The sequence below is a fragment of the Eurosta solidaginis genome, chromosome 2, assembly GCF_040869045.1.
Source record: "Eurosta solidaginis isolate ZX-2024a chromosome 2, ASM4086904v1, whole genome shotgun sequence".
In the NCBI taxonomy this organism is placed as follows: Eukaryota; Metazoa; Arthropoda; class Insecta; order Diptera; family Tephritidae; genus Eurosta; species Eurosta solidaginis.
The window spans coordinates 195006387-195023608 of record NC_090320.1 but is presented as its reverse complement, the minus strand read 5'-3'; the positions used below and the strand labels follow the sequence as shown (position 1 = coordinate 195023608).

The window sequence follows — 17222 nt, the reverse complement described above, 5'->3', positions numbered from 1 at the left end:
AAAATTCATGAGAAAAGTTGCAATCAGCTTGGATAATGCTTTCACCTTTAATGACTCCGCCATCAATCAGCTTTGCCAGCATAGTTTGAAATTAATAATCAACATAAACGATTTGATTTAGTTTTGATATGGCAGAAAACGAAACGAAATCATTTCGTTAATTTGACGATCTTAACGTTAATAAACGAACCGAAATGACTTCGTTTCGTTTATTAACGTTGATTATCGTAACGAAATGATATCGTTTCGTTGGTTAAGCATGCCTGCTCAAAATGAAACCAACACATTGGTAACATTTTACTTACACATACAAAAACTGCTAAGTTTTATGTTTCCATTCCATACCATTCGAACCAACACCAATACACAGATTTTGACAATTTGAACAGACATATTTCGTTGCTTTACAGATGAGCCAACCTGTATATAGTTGAACCATGTATCACACTTAGTTATCATTCACAGCATTGTTTACTATATAGTTTGGCAGCTTAAATAGAGGTTATGTTGCGAATAGAGTGGAAGGCAGTGGAATAGGCAGTCGAATGTCATATAATGAAGGAATGGTGTTCGGAGTTTTTTCAAAGTTTAAAAAAAAAAATGATAAAAGTTTTAATATAAATAAAACTATTGTTTTAATAACAACAAAAACGCCTTATATATTCTATATACATAAATTCGTAAGGATTATCTCACTTTAAAATTTGAGTTAAATAATCTAAAGTTTTTTTTTGAAACTGAGTCGAGAACTGTGCGTGTGAATGTGCGAATTTTCACCGATCAGCTGTTAGTTGCGCTACTTGGTAAAATTTACAATGATTCACAGTGATTGTGAATGGCAGAAGATATCACCATAGTGTACGTATACAAGTGTGTCAACTAAGCGATAAACGTCAAAACTACAAACAGCCTCGCTCACCTGATGCAAATCTCAGGTCTAGAGTTGCATTTTTGGTACGTAAGAGTACTTCAAGCTGAGTTGCATTTGATAATTTATTAAAACTTTGTAGTATTTAAAGATGAAATAGTTGCATATACATATTTCCGCGGAAACAAGAATACTAGAAGATTTGTAGCCTGCAACAATGCGGAAACATACGGACAGCAAAATTTATTTAAATTAGAGTCAAAATATAAAGCGCCACACGTGTAGCATGGAAAATTTTCACTTCTAAGGCAAGGTGCACACAGGCTACGCGTCATAGACGCTGCGGGCGAAATTTGTACGCTTTGATGCCGAACACATGTATTTGAATGGAGAGCTGCATACGAGGCGTCAGCTGCATGAAAGCGACAAAGCATGAAATTATCGTGTAGCTAAGCGTGCAGCAATGTTGGTCGCTGAGCGTACGTACGCTTGAAATAAAGGAAAAACAAGATGTTTGTTTACATTTTTTTGTATGCAAATTTGTGTAATTAGTTAAAAATGTTACTTTAGTTAATAAAAGTGCGTGAAAGGTATATTACCAAAGCAAAAAAGAGTATTAAACACCACAACGGCTTGGTTAGACATTGTTGAAGCGTTTAAAAGGCTAAAAAGTGTTAGAAACTAGAAATCACCCTTTTCTCTAGTCCGCGGTGGTTTAAAATTGCCTTTCATAATTTACAAAGGCACGGGGATGCAAACAACGCTTTATACCTATTTTCCTTTGGTTTCGGGGACGGATATAGCTGAAGAAATTACATTTTTTATTTTTTTCAATAATTGTTTGCTTTTTGTAGCGACGCTCGAAAGTAGCTTCGTGTGCAGATCTTGAGGCGTAGAGAAATTGTAGCTATATAAAATATATTGTACGCGTCTATGACGTGTGCACCTTGCCTAAGGCTGCTTACACAAATGCATAAGGGCAAAAGTATATAAAAGCTTTCGTCGCTTCAAAGCAAAGATAACATACGGCGTTTCATCGTTTTTCGTATGGCGTTGTCAAAGCGTAGGCACGCATAAAAATTTTTCGATACTTCGCCCGACAGATGAATTAATGAATGCAACACAACCAAAGCGTGTGTGTAAATCCGCCTTAATTTTTGTAGCTGTGAAATATAATGGTGCTGTAAGTGCAAACAAATCAAACTCCTATATGACGCCACTTTATTTTCTATGTATTTTTCTTGTATTTTCTCTCATATTTTTTGTCGAGGGAGCCAATACGGTTTCAATACTGGTGAAAGTGTGTGAACTATATTTAAAAAAAACTAACCAAATACAAGAAAAATACAACGTAGTTCATTAAAAACAAACAAGCCAGTTGTATTTCGATTGGGTTTTTTGACATTAGGCGGTTTTATCGTTATTTTTTCTGACAAATAAAAATTTTGTTTTTAGTGCATAAAAACACAACTAAATTCAAAGTGCAAATTGTGCGTGCAAATGAGTTTTCAATAAGTGTACATTTTTCAGTTTTTCATAGTTAAGGAATTGACCTCCAGATTCTTTTGTTACACAAATATAGTGAACTTAGGGTACAGAAATTCAATTTAAAAAGTTTTTCACAATAATTTGAAAAACTCTACGTTTTCTCTGCTTTTTACACTTAAAGGAGTAACCCTCCGTAATAAACTAAAATTTTAATGAAAATCAATAACTCTGAACTGAACACTTTTCGCCATGATATAAAATTAAAATGCTATGGAAAGGAGCAACACTTTTGTGACTACATAAACCCTGTTTCAATCTTTTACGTCTGTGCACAGAACCCTAATTGACCGTTTTCAACCGAAACAACAATGGGAACCCAGATTTTCCCGTTATTCTTACTTAAGCGAGTGCCTGTCAGAAAGAAGTCAACACACTTGCATTGTGAATGATGACAAAGTGTGATCTGTTATCTGTCAACTGCCTGACAGGCTGTTCAATATGGCTACTCTTCAGCGTTTTGACAGGCTGTTCAATATAGCGGCGCCTATCTTCAGCGGGTGATAGAAAGAGATACAGAATGAGACAGCGATAGTCAAATACGAATCAGGTGATCCAATCACTTTGGAATTTTGACGTTTATGCAGAAGAGATCACACTTTGTCATCATTCACAATGCACACTTGTACTTGTACACTATGGATATCACACCATTGTAAATTTTATCAGGTAGCGCAACTAACAGCTGATAGGTGAAAATTCGCACATTCATACGCACAGTTATCGACTCACTTTCAAAAAAAAACTTTAGATTATTTAATTCAAATTTTAAAGTGAGATAATCCATATAAATTTATGTATCCAGAATATATATGGCGCTTTTGTTGTTATTAAAACAATAGTTTTATTTATATTAAAGCTTTTATCATTTTTTTTTTAACTTTGAAAAAACTCCGAACACCATTCCTTCATTATATGACATTCGACTGCCTAGTCCACTGCCTTCCACTCTATTCGCAACATAACCTTTACTTAAGCTGCCAAACTATATAGTAAACAATGTATCACACTTAGTTTCCTTCACTATGCACTGATTTCCCATTGCTTTTAAAATCAAAACTAGCAATTTAAAGCAGAAAATTTGAGGCGATTTTAAAGGAATATAGTAATTTAATATTTCGCCACTTACAAGGTTAATTGAAATTTAAGTTAACATTGGTCCATTTTTTGCTACAATTACAATTTTGTTCAGTTAAGGCAATGGACAAAAACGAAGTATCGACAACGCCGCAACCAGCGCAAGATCAAGTGTCCGCATCAGATTCAGCCACTAGTACAACAAACCATAATCAACAAACAAATGTGCAACTTCAATGTAAGAAGCCCCGTCCAGATTTAAGTTCACTACCTACTCGCCAATATTTGGATCAAACAGTGGCACCAATATTGTTACATGGATTACAAACATTAGCACGCGAAAGACCACCAGATCCTATAAGTTTTTTAGCGGCGTATTTGCTTAAAAACAAAAATCGATGTGAGGAATCAATTCCAGAAAGTATTTAAAATATATTTTATGCACATACTTGTAGAGACGCTAATACAAATACCGAAATTTGTGTATCTAAACAATTTCTCCTAATTACGTCTCACAATTGAACTCTACTATTATAACAGAAAAAATTGATGATCTTAAATATTATATTTATTTTGAGAAAGCTTACAACAGTCTTAGCAATATATATACATATATGACCTTCGCTAAAGGGTAATACATTAGTCGTCTACTTCTGTTTCGCTCACACCAAACATTCCGGCCAAAAGGCAGCCATAATTAATAGCGTTTGACGAAGTAATTTCACTTGGTGGTGCTATTGGACCTTCGTCACCTTGATAAATGTAGGGTAAACGCAAAATCCAATAAGCACTTTGTGTTAATTTCGGTGGATTAGACAAACCCATGGTAAAAATATATTCCCGTTCTCCTGTACGCACCTGAAATTAAAGAAAATGTCATAGCATGCATATTAATCAAAATCCGCATATTTACCTTAGGATCGAGTATTACATTTACGGGTGCCTTTGGCGTTACTACGTGCACACGCATTAACTGTGCTACATCTGCTTTCTGCGAACGGCAAGGACATGGAAAATAAAGAGGCATATTATTATATACCACTTTACTGCCGCTGTCTCGCATTATACCTTAAATGTAGTGTATCATAATATTATTTCATAATAACTCATTTAATATAAGTATGCTACTCCTTTCAGCTTACCCGAACCGCCCCGTAAAACTTTATCTGCTGAGCTCATCATAAATCTATGACCACGCGGGCACTCATACTCGCAGCCAATAAAAATCTTTAATATAAATACTTCGCCCATTTTTCTCAGCCGTGTTTTCTCATAAGCCCACGATGCAGAATGTTCTAAGCGCACATGAACATCCCATGGTAGTAAAAAGTTTGCCCCCGAAAGAAAGCCACTTTGAAAGTGCTCCAATAGCCCAGTGTTATGGCTATAAACCGAACTAGGGCCAACACAAACGAGCGACCAACTAGGGAAACGTGGCAGCAAACCCAATGGTGATTCGGTATGAACCATACCTGGTAAATATTCGGTAGTGGAAGGTTGCCTATAAATACTACGTTCCCTTTCCTCTGCTATTTGTGCATCCTTATCTTTGACCCGTATAACTAATTCGTTCAACGATTCGTCGGAGCTTTGCATATCACCGTCATCAACAGCGATTTTTCCCAGATCATCAGATGAGACTAAACTGAGATTTGTATGTGTGCCTTGCGATGCGGTAAGGGGATGAGAACATTCATCAGAAACTATAGAATTTGGCGAGTGTAAATCATGTCGTTCGACAAGCTCAATAGAGTCATCTTGTAAGGATAATTTGGGGAATGCGATTTCAAACTCTGCAGCTCTGTGTTATGTATAAAAAATTAATTGTTTAGATCAATTATAGTAATCATAATGCACAATTATTCTAACCTATAATCATTGATGGAAGGTTCAAAAATAGGAAAATGTACTTTCTTTACTTTTGCACATAAATTACAATTGTTAGCCATATATTCGTAAAATTCATAATTGGCATGTCTCATTGTGTAGGGATCCTCACGCCGTCCCTGTGTACGCCCGCAATTACATGTGGATATAAATATATGTGCGCTGCTATGTTCTGACGGGTCCTTAACAATGTGTTTAGGCAATATACAAGGATTTCCGCGGAGACTTGGCACCTCACACTGTTGTTTTCCATTGCTCCAGCAACGTTCACACATTTCACGCAGCTTTGTTTCGTTTATAATTTTTTGTGTGCCACGTGCATATTTCATATACAAAGTAACAGCTTCTTCGACCTAACAGGCAACAATTACAACAAACAAACAAACAAACATTAATAGAACGTGAATGGGATTTTATCACATTTTCTAATTTGGCTTACCAACTTCTTATGTACAGTACTGCTGTAATGCGTCAGCGTTGGGTTGTTATACATAGCAAAGGCTTTTTGTAAGCCAATATCACAGCAAGCATTGAAGAATCTGAAAGAGAAGAAATATCTTTTTTGCAGAGCTCGATGCGCAAAAAACCCTTGGCCGAGGCTACTTCATCTAAACCATCTCAAACCCCTTAAAAGTTGAGAGAATGCCCAACTTAAACTTAAAAAAAAAAAACAAAATATACGCCGCGATAAGCTCCGAAGAGATTTTAGGCCGAGGTTCTCTTCCGATTTGCGCCGTGATCTTTTATGATTTTTCTTACGAACTGGCGGGACTGGACCTACTTGTTTTATGCCAACTCCGAACAGCAAGGCAAGCTGAGTTTTCGCTGCGAGCTTTTCATAGCAGAAATACACTTGCAAGTGCTTGCCAAACACAGCCGAGGGGCGACCCCGCCTCGAAAAACTTTCTTCTAATTGAAAAAATTTGTTTCTAAAATCTTGATGTTCCTTTGTCCTTTTGTTGATCACGAAGCTACACCCCTTATTTACATTACACTACTAGCTTATCTAATGCCACCTTACCTCTGTTCCTATTCGGTTGTTGTTCTTGTTGTTGTAGCAGTGCTTCGCCCCATCCATTAGGTCTGACCAATCACAAATTATCATCAATGGCCTCTAACGGGAGTCCGAGGAAACTTGCTGTTTCAACAGGGGTGGTCCATAATGAGAGAGGTGTTAGAGGCGTTGGTTCCACATTACAATTAAAGAGATGGTTGGTGTCATGTGGGGACACATTGCAAGCATGGCATACATTTTGTATGTCGGGGTTGATTCTGGATAGGTAAGAGTTTAACCTTTTACAGTATCCAGATCGAAGTTGGGCTAGAGTGACTCGCGTTTCCCTAGGGAGTGTGCGTTCCTCTTCCGCAAGTTTAGGGTATTGCTCTTTGAGTACTGGATTCACCGGGCAATTCCTGACATAGAGGTCCGACGCCTCCCATTCGGTCGTAACATATTTCAGGACATACAATTACAACGACGTGCCATATGAAAAGTAACTCCCTAATATAATAATTTTGGAAATTCAAATTGGCGAAGAAGATTCATACTGATTTGAGCAAATCTTTCGGCAGAAGTGGATAGAACCGTAGGAAGCCATTTCTGACGCAAAAAGATATACCTTCGCCAATGTCTTCACAAAGCTGGGTTAGCAGGAAGCACCTCTGAAAATCAAGTAATCCAAAAATGCGAATGAATTCCTGCCCCATAAATAAAAGTGCGAAAGCATATTTTTGCGAGTAAATAGATTAGAGAGACTTTGGGTGTCTTTATCGCTACAACAACAGCAACAACTTTGGGTTTTGCTCTACTTTTTAATATTCGCAAAAAATCTCTGTTTGGATATACCATTCACCACAATGAAATTTTTTATTCAAGTTTATAATATCTGGGGCTGAGTTCAGTGTGAGTTTTAAAATGTACACTTTCTTATGAATTGTATGAAAGAATAATGTACATTTTAAAATTCACACTTACTGAATCAACCTCCAGCTTGGAGGATAAAATTCCATTAAGGTATTTTTTGTTTGTGAAATGAATTTATATCGCCTTAGCAACTACAACTTGGCGGCCACCGTGGTGTGATGGTAGCGTGCTCCGCCTACCACACCTTATGCCCTGGGTTCACACCCCGGGCAAAGCAACATCAAAACTTTAGAAATAAGGTTTTTAAATTAGAAGAAAGTTTTCTAAGCAGGGTCGCCCCTCGGCAGTGTTTGGCAAATTTCTGCCATGAAAAGCTCTCAGCGAAAATTCATCTGCCTTGCAGATGCCGTTCGGAGTAGGCATAAAACAAGTAGGTCCCGTCCGGCCGATTTGTAAGGAAAATCAAGAGGAGCACGACGCAAATTGGAAGAGAAGCTCGGCCTTAGATCTCTTCGGACGTTATCGCGCCTTACATTTATTTTCCGGCCATAACCGTTTAGACGGTTAAGCGCCAATTAAGTAAGCAACTACAAAACGTTTCGAGTTAGTTACTTATTGGCTATACACGTTAAATCTATCAGAAAATTGCTGGCAGGGGTATGTTCAAAATTTTTTTCATAGGATTTGTGTAAAACATTTTGAAAGTGCTACTTTTCGTAGGACACGTCGACATGAATATGATGATATATCGCACGTTTTATTGTAAACCGATGTAACGAGAAATTTAAATTTTTGAAATGCTAATTTCTGAATTTAAGATTTGAGTTGTTTTCATGGTCTACAATATCAAATTTGATTCAAGCATAGCACATACGGCGAATAAAAGACTTTGGAATTGCCTATAGGATTTAGTGTAATAACATGTTGATGTTATTTCGTCGAATCTTTTGTAATACTCAAAGATATAAAGTTAAAGGAAATATATGCCTTTATAAATTTTTGTAATTGATATACCCCGTATGAATTTCCTATGAATGTTTCAAGTTGCTGAATACTTTTTATATTAAAATAAATTAACTATGAATCAAAAATAAGGCAAATTTGTCCAAACAATATCAATAGGGATATTCTGTCTATCTGGGATCCATTGAAAGCATAGAAAGTTTTCCATTTTACTGCCAAAAGTTTTCTACACGCAACAACAAAATACATTTGTGGAAAGTTTTCATGGTTTCTACATTTCAAGCAACAATTCCATGTTTTTTAATAGTAAATTTATAATTTTGACAAATAAGTTGAAAACTGAGTTAAAAAAAAAAAATTTGGGCAGGACAGCTTCTAAAAATGTTTCATTGCAGAAAATTTGCGTTTAATATTTCATCTTCCCCGCTAATTACATTTTTAAATCGAAAGGAAGGTGCTTGTGTAAATGGTGCGTTGTCTGTGCGTTAAATTTAGTTTTGAAAACGTGGAAAATAATCTACACTTTCTACGGATACTAAAGTGAGAGAATTACCCTAATGTATTTTTTAGCAATATGATAACCTTATATTTGAAGTTTGCCTTCAAATTGGAGTAATTTTCTCAATGTCCTTGAAATATGTATGCTTGAAAATTGACCTATCTACAATGACAACATTTTAATTGTGTTTTTAACAATAAATTTTGCTTTACATCTGTTAACAATAAAACATGCGATATAATTCATAAATTGTCGCCTGAGACCCACTTGCAGAACATATAAGCTCAGAGTTAATTTAAAATTTTTTCGATATTGTATGGGTTCAACAACTCATGGTAATATATTTGTTTATTGGGACCCTACAAGTGAATCTTTAACAAGCATGCTGCCAGTGGCTTAGTTATAATTTTACTTACTCATCATCGATATCCATAATTTTGTTAAAATTATCCAAGTATGCTTTCTAAAACAAAATCAGTGAAACTTGAAACTTTTATAAGTAGACTTCGCATCCTTACATAATCTATATCGCTCGCTTCAAACCTGGGATTATCTGGATTTTCAATGAATATTCTATGTAGCATTTTAAATGTGTCATACCAAGCTTTTGGGGGCAATATCTATAAAAAATAAAATAAATATAAAATGGAAAAGTAATGCATCATTATTTCTTAAATACCACAAAATGATTTTTGCCCTTGAATTTAGTTGAACTATCATCAAAACCCGTTTGCAATGCCTCATTGGCATGATCCATTAACAAATCCATAAATTCACGTTTTTTTAATGCAATTTCTTCAGCAGAGAGTTGTGTGTGTTCGGGTTTACATTGTATCAATGGTTTACCAAAGCCCTAAAAATTAAAATATAAATACAAGGTCAATGTCCATTTCCGTTACCTTAAAAGGAGCCAACTCTTCAAGGTCATCATCTTCGTCTTTAAAACTAGTCTTTTGCAAAAAACTTTGCAGTAACGATATTGACTTAAGTAATGGATCTTCACGTAAGCGCGGATTGGTGTTGTAATATACAAAACGTTTATTACTTGGTATAGAGAAAAGTGACATGGCGCTGTTAATAAAAATTAATAATCTTTGAAGACATTTGAATAATAACGGAGCTCACCTGTTGTTCGTAATAATAAACTCATTGCGTAGCATTTTATAAATGCTATCCTCAACTTCGAACTCCAATTTGGAAATGCATTCATTTGTTTTCTCTAAAAGGAATGCATCAAATGTTCACATCAATTACTTTGATTTAGTTTAACGAACTTACCATAACCGTCTGGATAATTCTCGAAAAGAAATAGTACACGCGGTGAACACAAGCGCGCAGATTTGCCCAAAAAATTGCCTGTGCTGGAATTTTTGACCAGTTTCGGAAGAAACTTTAATATATACTTATCCCTGTGCATGTATATAAAAGTATATTCAAAAGTTTTGACTGAGTAAATCATAGCACAAACCTTATTATCTTTAAAGCTCTAAAAATCATAAGTAGCGACGCATCAAAAGTGACACTAAGCTCCACGAAGACAATTATATGACAAACTTGGGTAGCAAAGAGGAGCATACGTGCAAAACGATTGCGTATACGTTGATTGAATAACAGAAAATGTTCATATCTACCGTCAGCTAGTTCCTCTTCAAGCATTTTCTGCATGCAAGCAGCATCAAATGTAGTCTCGAAGTGCAATAACAACACCGATTCTTTATGATTGTAATAGAATTGGATTGTGCCCTGTGAAGTTGTAATATAACTTAGTGAGTTCGAAAGTCTCTGAAGACAGTGGTAAAATATTGGGAATAATTGGTCTAGGAGAGGGGTCGACTGCTACTACGCGTCCAAAAATGTCGAGATAGGTGTCAAATAACGCGTCTTGACATCAGTATTAATAATCCGAAGGCGGAAAAGAAAAGTTTTATCTCTGTCTGGAGATATTCGGATTGTCGAAGTCAATACGCGTCTTTTGATCTCTTTCGATATTTTCGGACGCTTATTAGTCGACCCCTGTTCTAGGCTTTTACCACAGTATGTACCTCTCGGGCTTCATGCTCTAACAGGCTGGGATGACTGTCTAGCACACCAATTGCGGCCATTTTATTGCTGTCTGAAAAAGCAGATTTCCCTATAACACCCACCACGACAAGTTTTTCTTCGCTTCGGAATAGAAGCTCTCTGAAAAACACTCCATATTCGTGGATGAACTTAATAATGGTATTCCAATTTACTTACGCCGCCTCTGCCGGCATATCCGGGAATGTCCAACTTTGATATTCAGGCATTATCACCTTAACCAACCTTTTTATTTATACATTAATTTGTACAATCTGAATAAAAATTTCAATTCTTGTTTACATGTATCCGGTATGACTTTCTATAGTTTCGGACAAAAACAGCTGCTCAAGAAACCTGTCCATTGTGAATTCTTATACCACGTCTCCAGTTAGATGTTGTGTTGTGGTATAATCGATTAAGACACACCCCAAAGGCTTTGGTGAGTGTTATCGATGTTGATGGTCCTTTGCCGCATATCACAATTTACTAACCTAGATTGCGCATTCACGAGTTAACAACTGCTTCGTTCTGCGCATCTACGTCATAGTTGACTCTAGAGCGAATAAAAAAAGAGCGAGAAAAAAAGAGCTAAAGGAAAATAGTCTACTCATACGTCATAAAAAACAGCTGATCTAATGTTTACATGCGCAATGCGCAATCTTTATGTGTGATTTGTGGCCGGATGTAGATCCAGTACGTTCCGGTATCAAAGCACCATTAAGATACTAGCCCGACTATCTCGGGAACGAACCCGACCATCACTACTTAGATCTTTAAATGTTAAGATTTATTATATATCATATTTGAACCTACACTGTTTCCGTTTTAGTTTTATATGATTATTTATTTTCACATATATTTTTTTTTTTTTTTTTTTGAGATTTGATTGCATGGAGGAGGACCTTCTTATCCTTGAAAGTCCCAGTTCCAGGTTATTGTACAATGCATAAAATGATTAATTTCTGGATTTACTTTCCAAAGTATGTAAGAATTTTGGCTCCACTAGTACACAATGGTACAACCAACTGGCCAGAACCATGTGTAGCAGCTTGCTATTTGTTTTTAATTATCCGTGCTTTGTAAACTGGTATTTAAAATGGCACTACGCCAGGTTATTTTCAATTTGGTTCGGTTTTTTCATGGCACCACGCCAGGTTATATTCAATTTGTCTTAAGTTGTTAATTATCCATTAAATTATTGTAATTATTTTTGTACATGACTGTCCATTAAGATATGAGGATATTTTCTATCCCGTTATATGTCCTCGGAGCAGTTATATGTATGTTTGTTATTTATTAAATTTGTGTTTATGTCTAATTTAATTTAATAAAGGTCTTTAATTTGTTAATATTTTTTCAAATCTTCAAAAACACAAAAGTTTCAATTTTTGTTTATTTTCAATTTAAGTTGGTATTTTTGTCCACTTTCTTTTGTTTAAATTTTCCAATCTCCAATATCACTTTATGGTTGTATGATTCAGTATTAAATATATATATATTTATGTAGAAGTACCGTTTTTTGTTCCGTTGATCCACGGTGGCGTTATGTATAATCCGGTAATTTGTATTTGTGTATTGAGTTAACTGTATATGTTCCGTTTGTCCTCGAAGACATTATGTATTATGTATTCTATTCCCACAAAGGTATGTATGTATATACATAAAACGATAGCTTTATGTATGTTTAATTTTACACATTTTGTAAATTTATTCTTTCTTTTAAATATTATAGTCATGTTAGAAATTCATTTTTTCGGATATTGGCCCGATAGTATGTTTTTTGTAACTGAAGGTTTTATACATGTATTATAACACTTCCCGTGAGTGGTTTATTTAATATTTGTTGAAAATGTAGTTTTTTTTTTATTTAATATATTTGACGCGAAACACGTTTTACTTGCGCGTAACGCTGTGAAATTCCTTGCGGTCTGGATTTGTGCTCAACCACATGTTATAAAGCCCAATTTTTCATATGGTTGAGCTGCAAGGAATTTCAGCGAACCGTTCACGACGAGATTGAAAACGCGAAAAAAAGATTTTCACATATTGAAAAAATTATAAACTGGGAGCACGTTCACATCTCAATTTTTGTGAAGTTTTTCAGCCACAAAAAGAATTTACACCCCTATTATGAACTTATACGATACACGATAAACGCTTGCAATCTGTTATACCGTATTATGAAATAAATTCTAGCGTGTGAAAGCCGATCGTTAGTGTTTATCGTTTATCGTGGTATTGCCATACGCTAACTATCGCATAAGCTGTTCAATTTTCTACGCTAGCTATCGGCGATAAATTTTTGCACGATAAAGCGAGAGTCATTGGCGCTGTATGTCGTATCGCTGTAGTCGTATCCCTAACGTAATCAGCTGTTTATCGTTACGACGGTAACCAAAAACCAGGCATGCTTAACCAACGAAACGATATCATTTCGTTACGATAATCAACGTTAATAAACGAAACGAAGTCATTTCGTTTCGTTTATTAACGTTAAGATCGTCAAATTAACGAAATGATTTCGTTTCGTTTTCTGCCATATCAAAACGAAATCAAACCGTTTATGTTGATTATTAATTTCAAACTATGCTGGCAAAGCTGATTGATGGCGGAGTCATTAAAGGTGAAAGCATTAGCCAAGCTGATTGCAACTTTTCTCATGAATTTTGACAGTACGAACACTTCTCAGAGTATTTTTGACATTACCACCAACGAATTACACAAACAAATTACATAGAATTGTGTGTGTATGTGCGCTCGTTGTTGCCACCTTACGGCTTCACCATGGCTATAGCATTGCCAGCACAATTCAAACATAAAGTATCACGTTTTCGTTAACGTTTTTAACGTTAACGAAAGCTTTTCGTTTCGGTTAAAAACGAGATACAATTTATCTTGATAATTTCTTTATCGATAATATTTCGAAGTGTTTCAACGGAAAAGGTGGAAATTTTTTGATAAACGATTAGCTTAACGTTAAGGTGCATCCCTGCCAAAAACCAATTGGTTGACCTTAGCGGCACCAATAATCGATTGCATTGATTCTCATAAGGTTGGTCGAATCAGCTGTTAAAAGGTTACCGATACGGTTACCGATAAAGCACAAATGTCTCCAGCTTAAGGGATCCATGGGAGCTATTTAATTAAAATATAATATAATAATATAAATGTTGTATACACTATGTGTTTATTTCATATTCTCTTAAGTTTGACATTTCATTACATTTGTGTGTATATGACATCTCTCTACGACTTATTTTAATGCAATATGAGTGAAATAAAATAAATGCAATGTTAATCTAAATATTTTTGATTTATAAATTTAATCTCTCAGGAGGTCTCCGTGTACGTTTAGGACGACGAATCTCTCCTTCTTCGTTAGCTGGGGTCCCTCTCTGTAGCGAGGGGTTGGTCGACCCTGTTTTCATTTAATTGTTGTTGCTGTTGGTCTTCCAAAGGTGATTTGTTGCTTGTGGCGATTGTTGTTTGTGCTTGTGTGGTGATAACCTCGGCATTGGAGTTAGTGGCTGTTTGCCTACCATCCTCCGGCGGTTTATGATAATCTTGCGGACACTGAATCATTGTTTACTATATAGTTTGGCAGCTTAAGTAGAGGTTATGTTGCGAATAGAGTGGAAGGCAGTGGACTAGGCAGTCGAATGTCATATAATGAAGGAATGGTGTTCGGAGTTTTTTCAAAGTTAAAAAAAAAAAAATGATAAAAGCTTTAATATAAATAAAACTATTGTTTTAATAACAACAAAAATGCCATATATATTCTGTATACATAAATTTATAAGGATTATCTCACTTTAAAATTTGAATTAAATAATCTAAAGTTTTTTTTTGAAACTGAGTCGAGAACTGTGCGTGTGAATGTGCGAATTTTCACCGATCAGCTGTTAGTTGCGCTACTTGGTAAAATTTACAATGCTCTGAATACTTTGTTTGTAACTGTGTGGATTCGTCTGGTTTTTCTTGTTTTGGTAGTTGTGAACCATAAACCATTGTAAATTTTACCAAGTAGCGCAACTAACAGCTGATCGGTGAAAATTCGCACATTCACACGCACAGTTCTCGACTCAGTTTAAAAAGAAAATTTAGATTATTTAATTCAAATTTTAAAGTGAGATAATCCTTACAAATTTATGTATACAGAATATATTTGGCGTTTTTTTGTTATTAAAATAATAGTTTTATTTATATTAAAGCTTTTATGATTTTTTTTTTAACTTTGAAAAAACTCCGAACACCATTCCTTCATTATATGACATTCGACTGCCTAGTCCACTGCCTTCCACTCTATTCGCAACATAACCTCTTCTTAAGCTGCCAAACTATATCCCTGCAAAAACGCTCTCGTCATTCCACGTCATTTGACTAGTCATTTGACAGTCATAGGTTATTTTCATAATCACATTTGCTTGGGCGCGGGTAAGTTTTGTGACCTAATTTTTTGTAGGGATAGTAAACAATGCCATAAACAAATGAGCCAAGATCTGGCATTCTGGAATTGTTGTATTTGTAATCGAATTTGAAAAAAGTTTGATGACGTAGCGCTTTTGAAGTTTTTCGATTTATTATATTTCTCTCATATTTCGCTACCAGTGTTCGGAGTATTTACGCCGGAGAAAAAATTAAATTTTCGGAGTATATTTTTTCTTCCTTCAGCCAAAAAGATATCCGTCTTATCAGATACCCATGGAGTCGGCCTAAAGTGTGTAGGATGACTAATTAATGCTCCCATAAGCACACCACCTTCTGGAATAAAAGTGGGCTTTATCTCCCCCGATATTTATAGCGAAAAAATATTGTTATGAATTCCGGCTTACCATACATATTTGTATTTTTGTATTTGTATTTATTAGGCAATTCATCCCAGCACAACAATTTGGCAAAAATTATATTGTAGTGCTAGTCGGTAAAATGCATAAAATAAGAACAATTTAAACTTGAAACTTAAAGCTAATGACTATGGCTAAGAAAAGGTTACAATGAATAATATATTTAATAGATAGTAAATAAATAAAATAAACGAATGATAGAGTACATTTGCTTAGAAGAAATCAGTATTGTAATTGTCTAGGTTATTATAGAAACTTGTTAATTCTTTATTGAAGAGCAGAGCATTGCTTATAAGCCTAAGTCTAGAAGGGAGCGAGTTCCAAAGACGTATGGAAGTAATGAAGAACTGGCGATCAGATATTAGCATACGATGTCTGAAGTGGGTAAGGAGAACAGATCTAGACGACTGGAGAAAATTTAGCCTCCGATACAGATAGTCAGGTTCCTTCATATATATTAATTTATGCAGCGTAATGAGCCTTTTAAGTTTAATAAGGTTATCGAAAGAAATGTTTAGCAACCTGTAAGAATGATGAGAGACGTGGTCAAGTCTTTTCAACCCATAGACGTATCTAGCAATGTTGTTATAAACAACATTAAGTTTCCTATTACATACATAGTCACAATTAGAGTAAACCTCACAACCATAAAGGCGCGTAGGTATTAAGTACGCTTTTGCTATTGGTAGACGAATATGTAACGGAGTAAAATATTGTGTAAGCCGCCAGAGTGTACGAAGCATCCCATACACTTTTCCCACTCTGCGGAAGATGTGATTTTTCCATGTCAAGGTTTTGTTAAAAACTACACCTAGATTTATTGCCGTGTCAACGTATTCTATAATAGTGTTGTCTAAAATTAAATTTTCCATTCCACTTTTATCTAGTGACCTTCTATGAATGACTATACATTTCGACTTCTTAGGGTTAAGACATAAGCCGTTCATAGAAGCCCACGTACCAATTTGACACAAATCGTAATTTAAGTTATTAATACATGAACTGGTACGATCACTAGGACAGCACATATACAATTGTACGTCGTCAGCATAAATTTGAATATTACAATACTTGAGAACACCAGGCAAATCGTTTATATACAAAACAAATAACAGGGGACCAAGGATTGAGCCTTGTGGGACTCCTCTTAAAACACTGACGAAGTCAGACTTTCTGCTACCCACACTTACTGAGTTCGGTCGGCCAAATACGATCTGATTAGGGCTGTTGCACAGTTGGAGAAATTAAATAGGTTGTCCAGCTTCTTGCAGAGAACGGTGTGGTCGACCGAGTCAAACGCTTTTGAATGGTCGAGAAGAGTCAGGAAAGCAGTAAAATTTTTGTCAACTTGTTCTCGAATATCCTCTATCACGGATAGGAGCGCCGTTTTACAGCTGCGATTTGACCTGAATCCAGACTGGGAATCTGTGAGAAGGTTATTATCCTGCACATAAGTATTTATCTGGCAGTGCAAAATTCGTTCGATGACCTTGGAAAGGAAAGGCAGAATAGCTATAGGTCTATACTCCTTGTTTTGCTTGGGGATTGGGATTACCTTAGCAACTTTCCAACATTTGGGAAATACACAGGACGTCAGCACAGAGTTAACCAAGT

General features: G+C 35.6%; 2 protein-coding genes across 5 annotated transcripts; one reads left to right on the top strand and one right to left on the bottom strand.

The window, feature by feature from the left end:
• The first annotated feature begins 3396 nt into the window (after nt 1-3396).
• Dpy-30L1 (Dpy-30-like 1) lies at nt 3397-9515 on the top strand. 2 transcript variants are annotated; one of them, XM_067766742.1, is made up of 3 exons: nt 3397-3545; nt 3606-4565; nt 4628-9515. In XM_067766742.1, the coding sequence occupies exon 2, from the start codon at nt 3614-3616 to the stop codon at nt 3917-3919; it is 306 nt and encodes a 101-aa protein (XP_067622843.1). In that variant the 5' UTR covers nt 3397-3545; nt 3606-3613; the 3' UTR covers nt 3920-4565; nt 4628-9515. The 2 variants fall into 2 exon arrangements, with proteins under 2 accessions (XP_067622843.1, XP_067622844.1); XM_067766743.1 differs by lacking the exon at nt 3397-3545 and having other exon boundaries at nt 3552-4565.
• Nucleotides 3942-11123, bottom strand: LOC137240455 (nonsense-mediated mRNA decay factor SMG8). Of its 3 annotated transcripts, none has more exons than XM_067766741.1 (14): nt 10942-11121; nt 10746-10884; nt 10172-10446; nt 9982-10112; nt 9829-9922; nt 9603-9747; nt 9383-9556; nt 9222-9323; nt 9120-9166; nt 5817-5916; nt 5360-5730; nt 4633-5291; nt 4404-4558; nt 3942-4348 (listed from the first exon to the last, which is right to left on the bottom strand). In XM_067766741.1, the coding sequence occupies exons 1-14, from the start codon at nt 10989-10991 to the stop codon at nt 4130-4132; spliced, it is 2661 nt and encodes an 886-aa protein (XP_067622842.1). In that variant the 5' UTR covers nt 10992-11121; the 3' UTR covers nt 3942-4129. The 3 variants fall into 3 exon arrangements, 2 of the variants coding, with proteins under 2 accessions (XP_067622842.1, XP_067622841.1); XM_067766740.1 differs by having other exon boundaries at nt 3945-4348; nt 9603-9774; nt 10942-11120; XR_010949739.1 differs by having other exon boundaries at nt 4293-4348; nt 4404-4481; nt 4559-5291; nt 9603-9774; nt 10942-11123.
• Nucleotides 11124-17222: the final 6099 nt, after the last annotated feature.

Bases quoted from the DNA above. Each gene is read 5' to 3' on its own strand.
- Dpy-30L1 (XM_067766742.1), top strand. From the start codon at position 3,614: ATGGACAAAAACGAAGTATCGACAACGCCGCAACCAGCGCAAGATCAA.
- LOC137240455 (XM_067766740.1), bottom strand. From the start codon at position 10,991: ATGCCTGAATATCAAAGTTGGACATTCCCGGATATGCCGGCAGAGGCG. The intron at 5,917-9,119 runs GTAAGTAAAATT...CTTCTCTTTCAG, and splicing joins ATTATGGATATCGATGATGA to ATTCTTCAATGCTTGCTGTG. The intron at 4,349-4,403 runs GTAAATATGCGG...CTTTAATTTCAG, and splicing joins ATGTAATACTCGATCCTAAG to GTGCGTACAGGAGAACGGGA.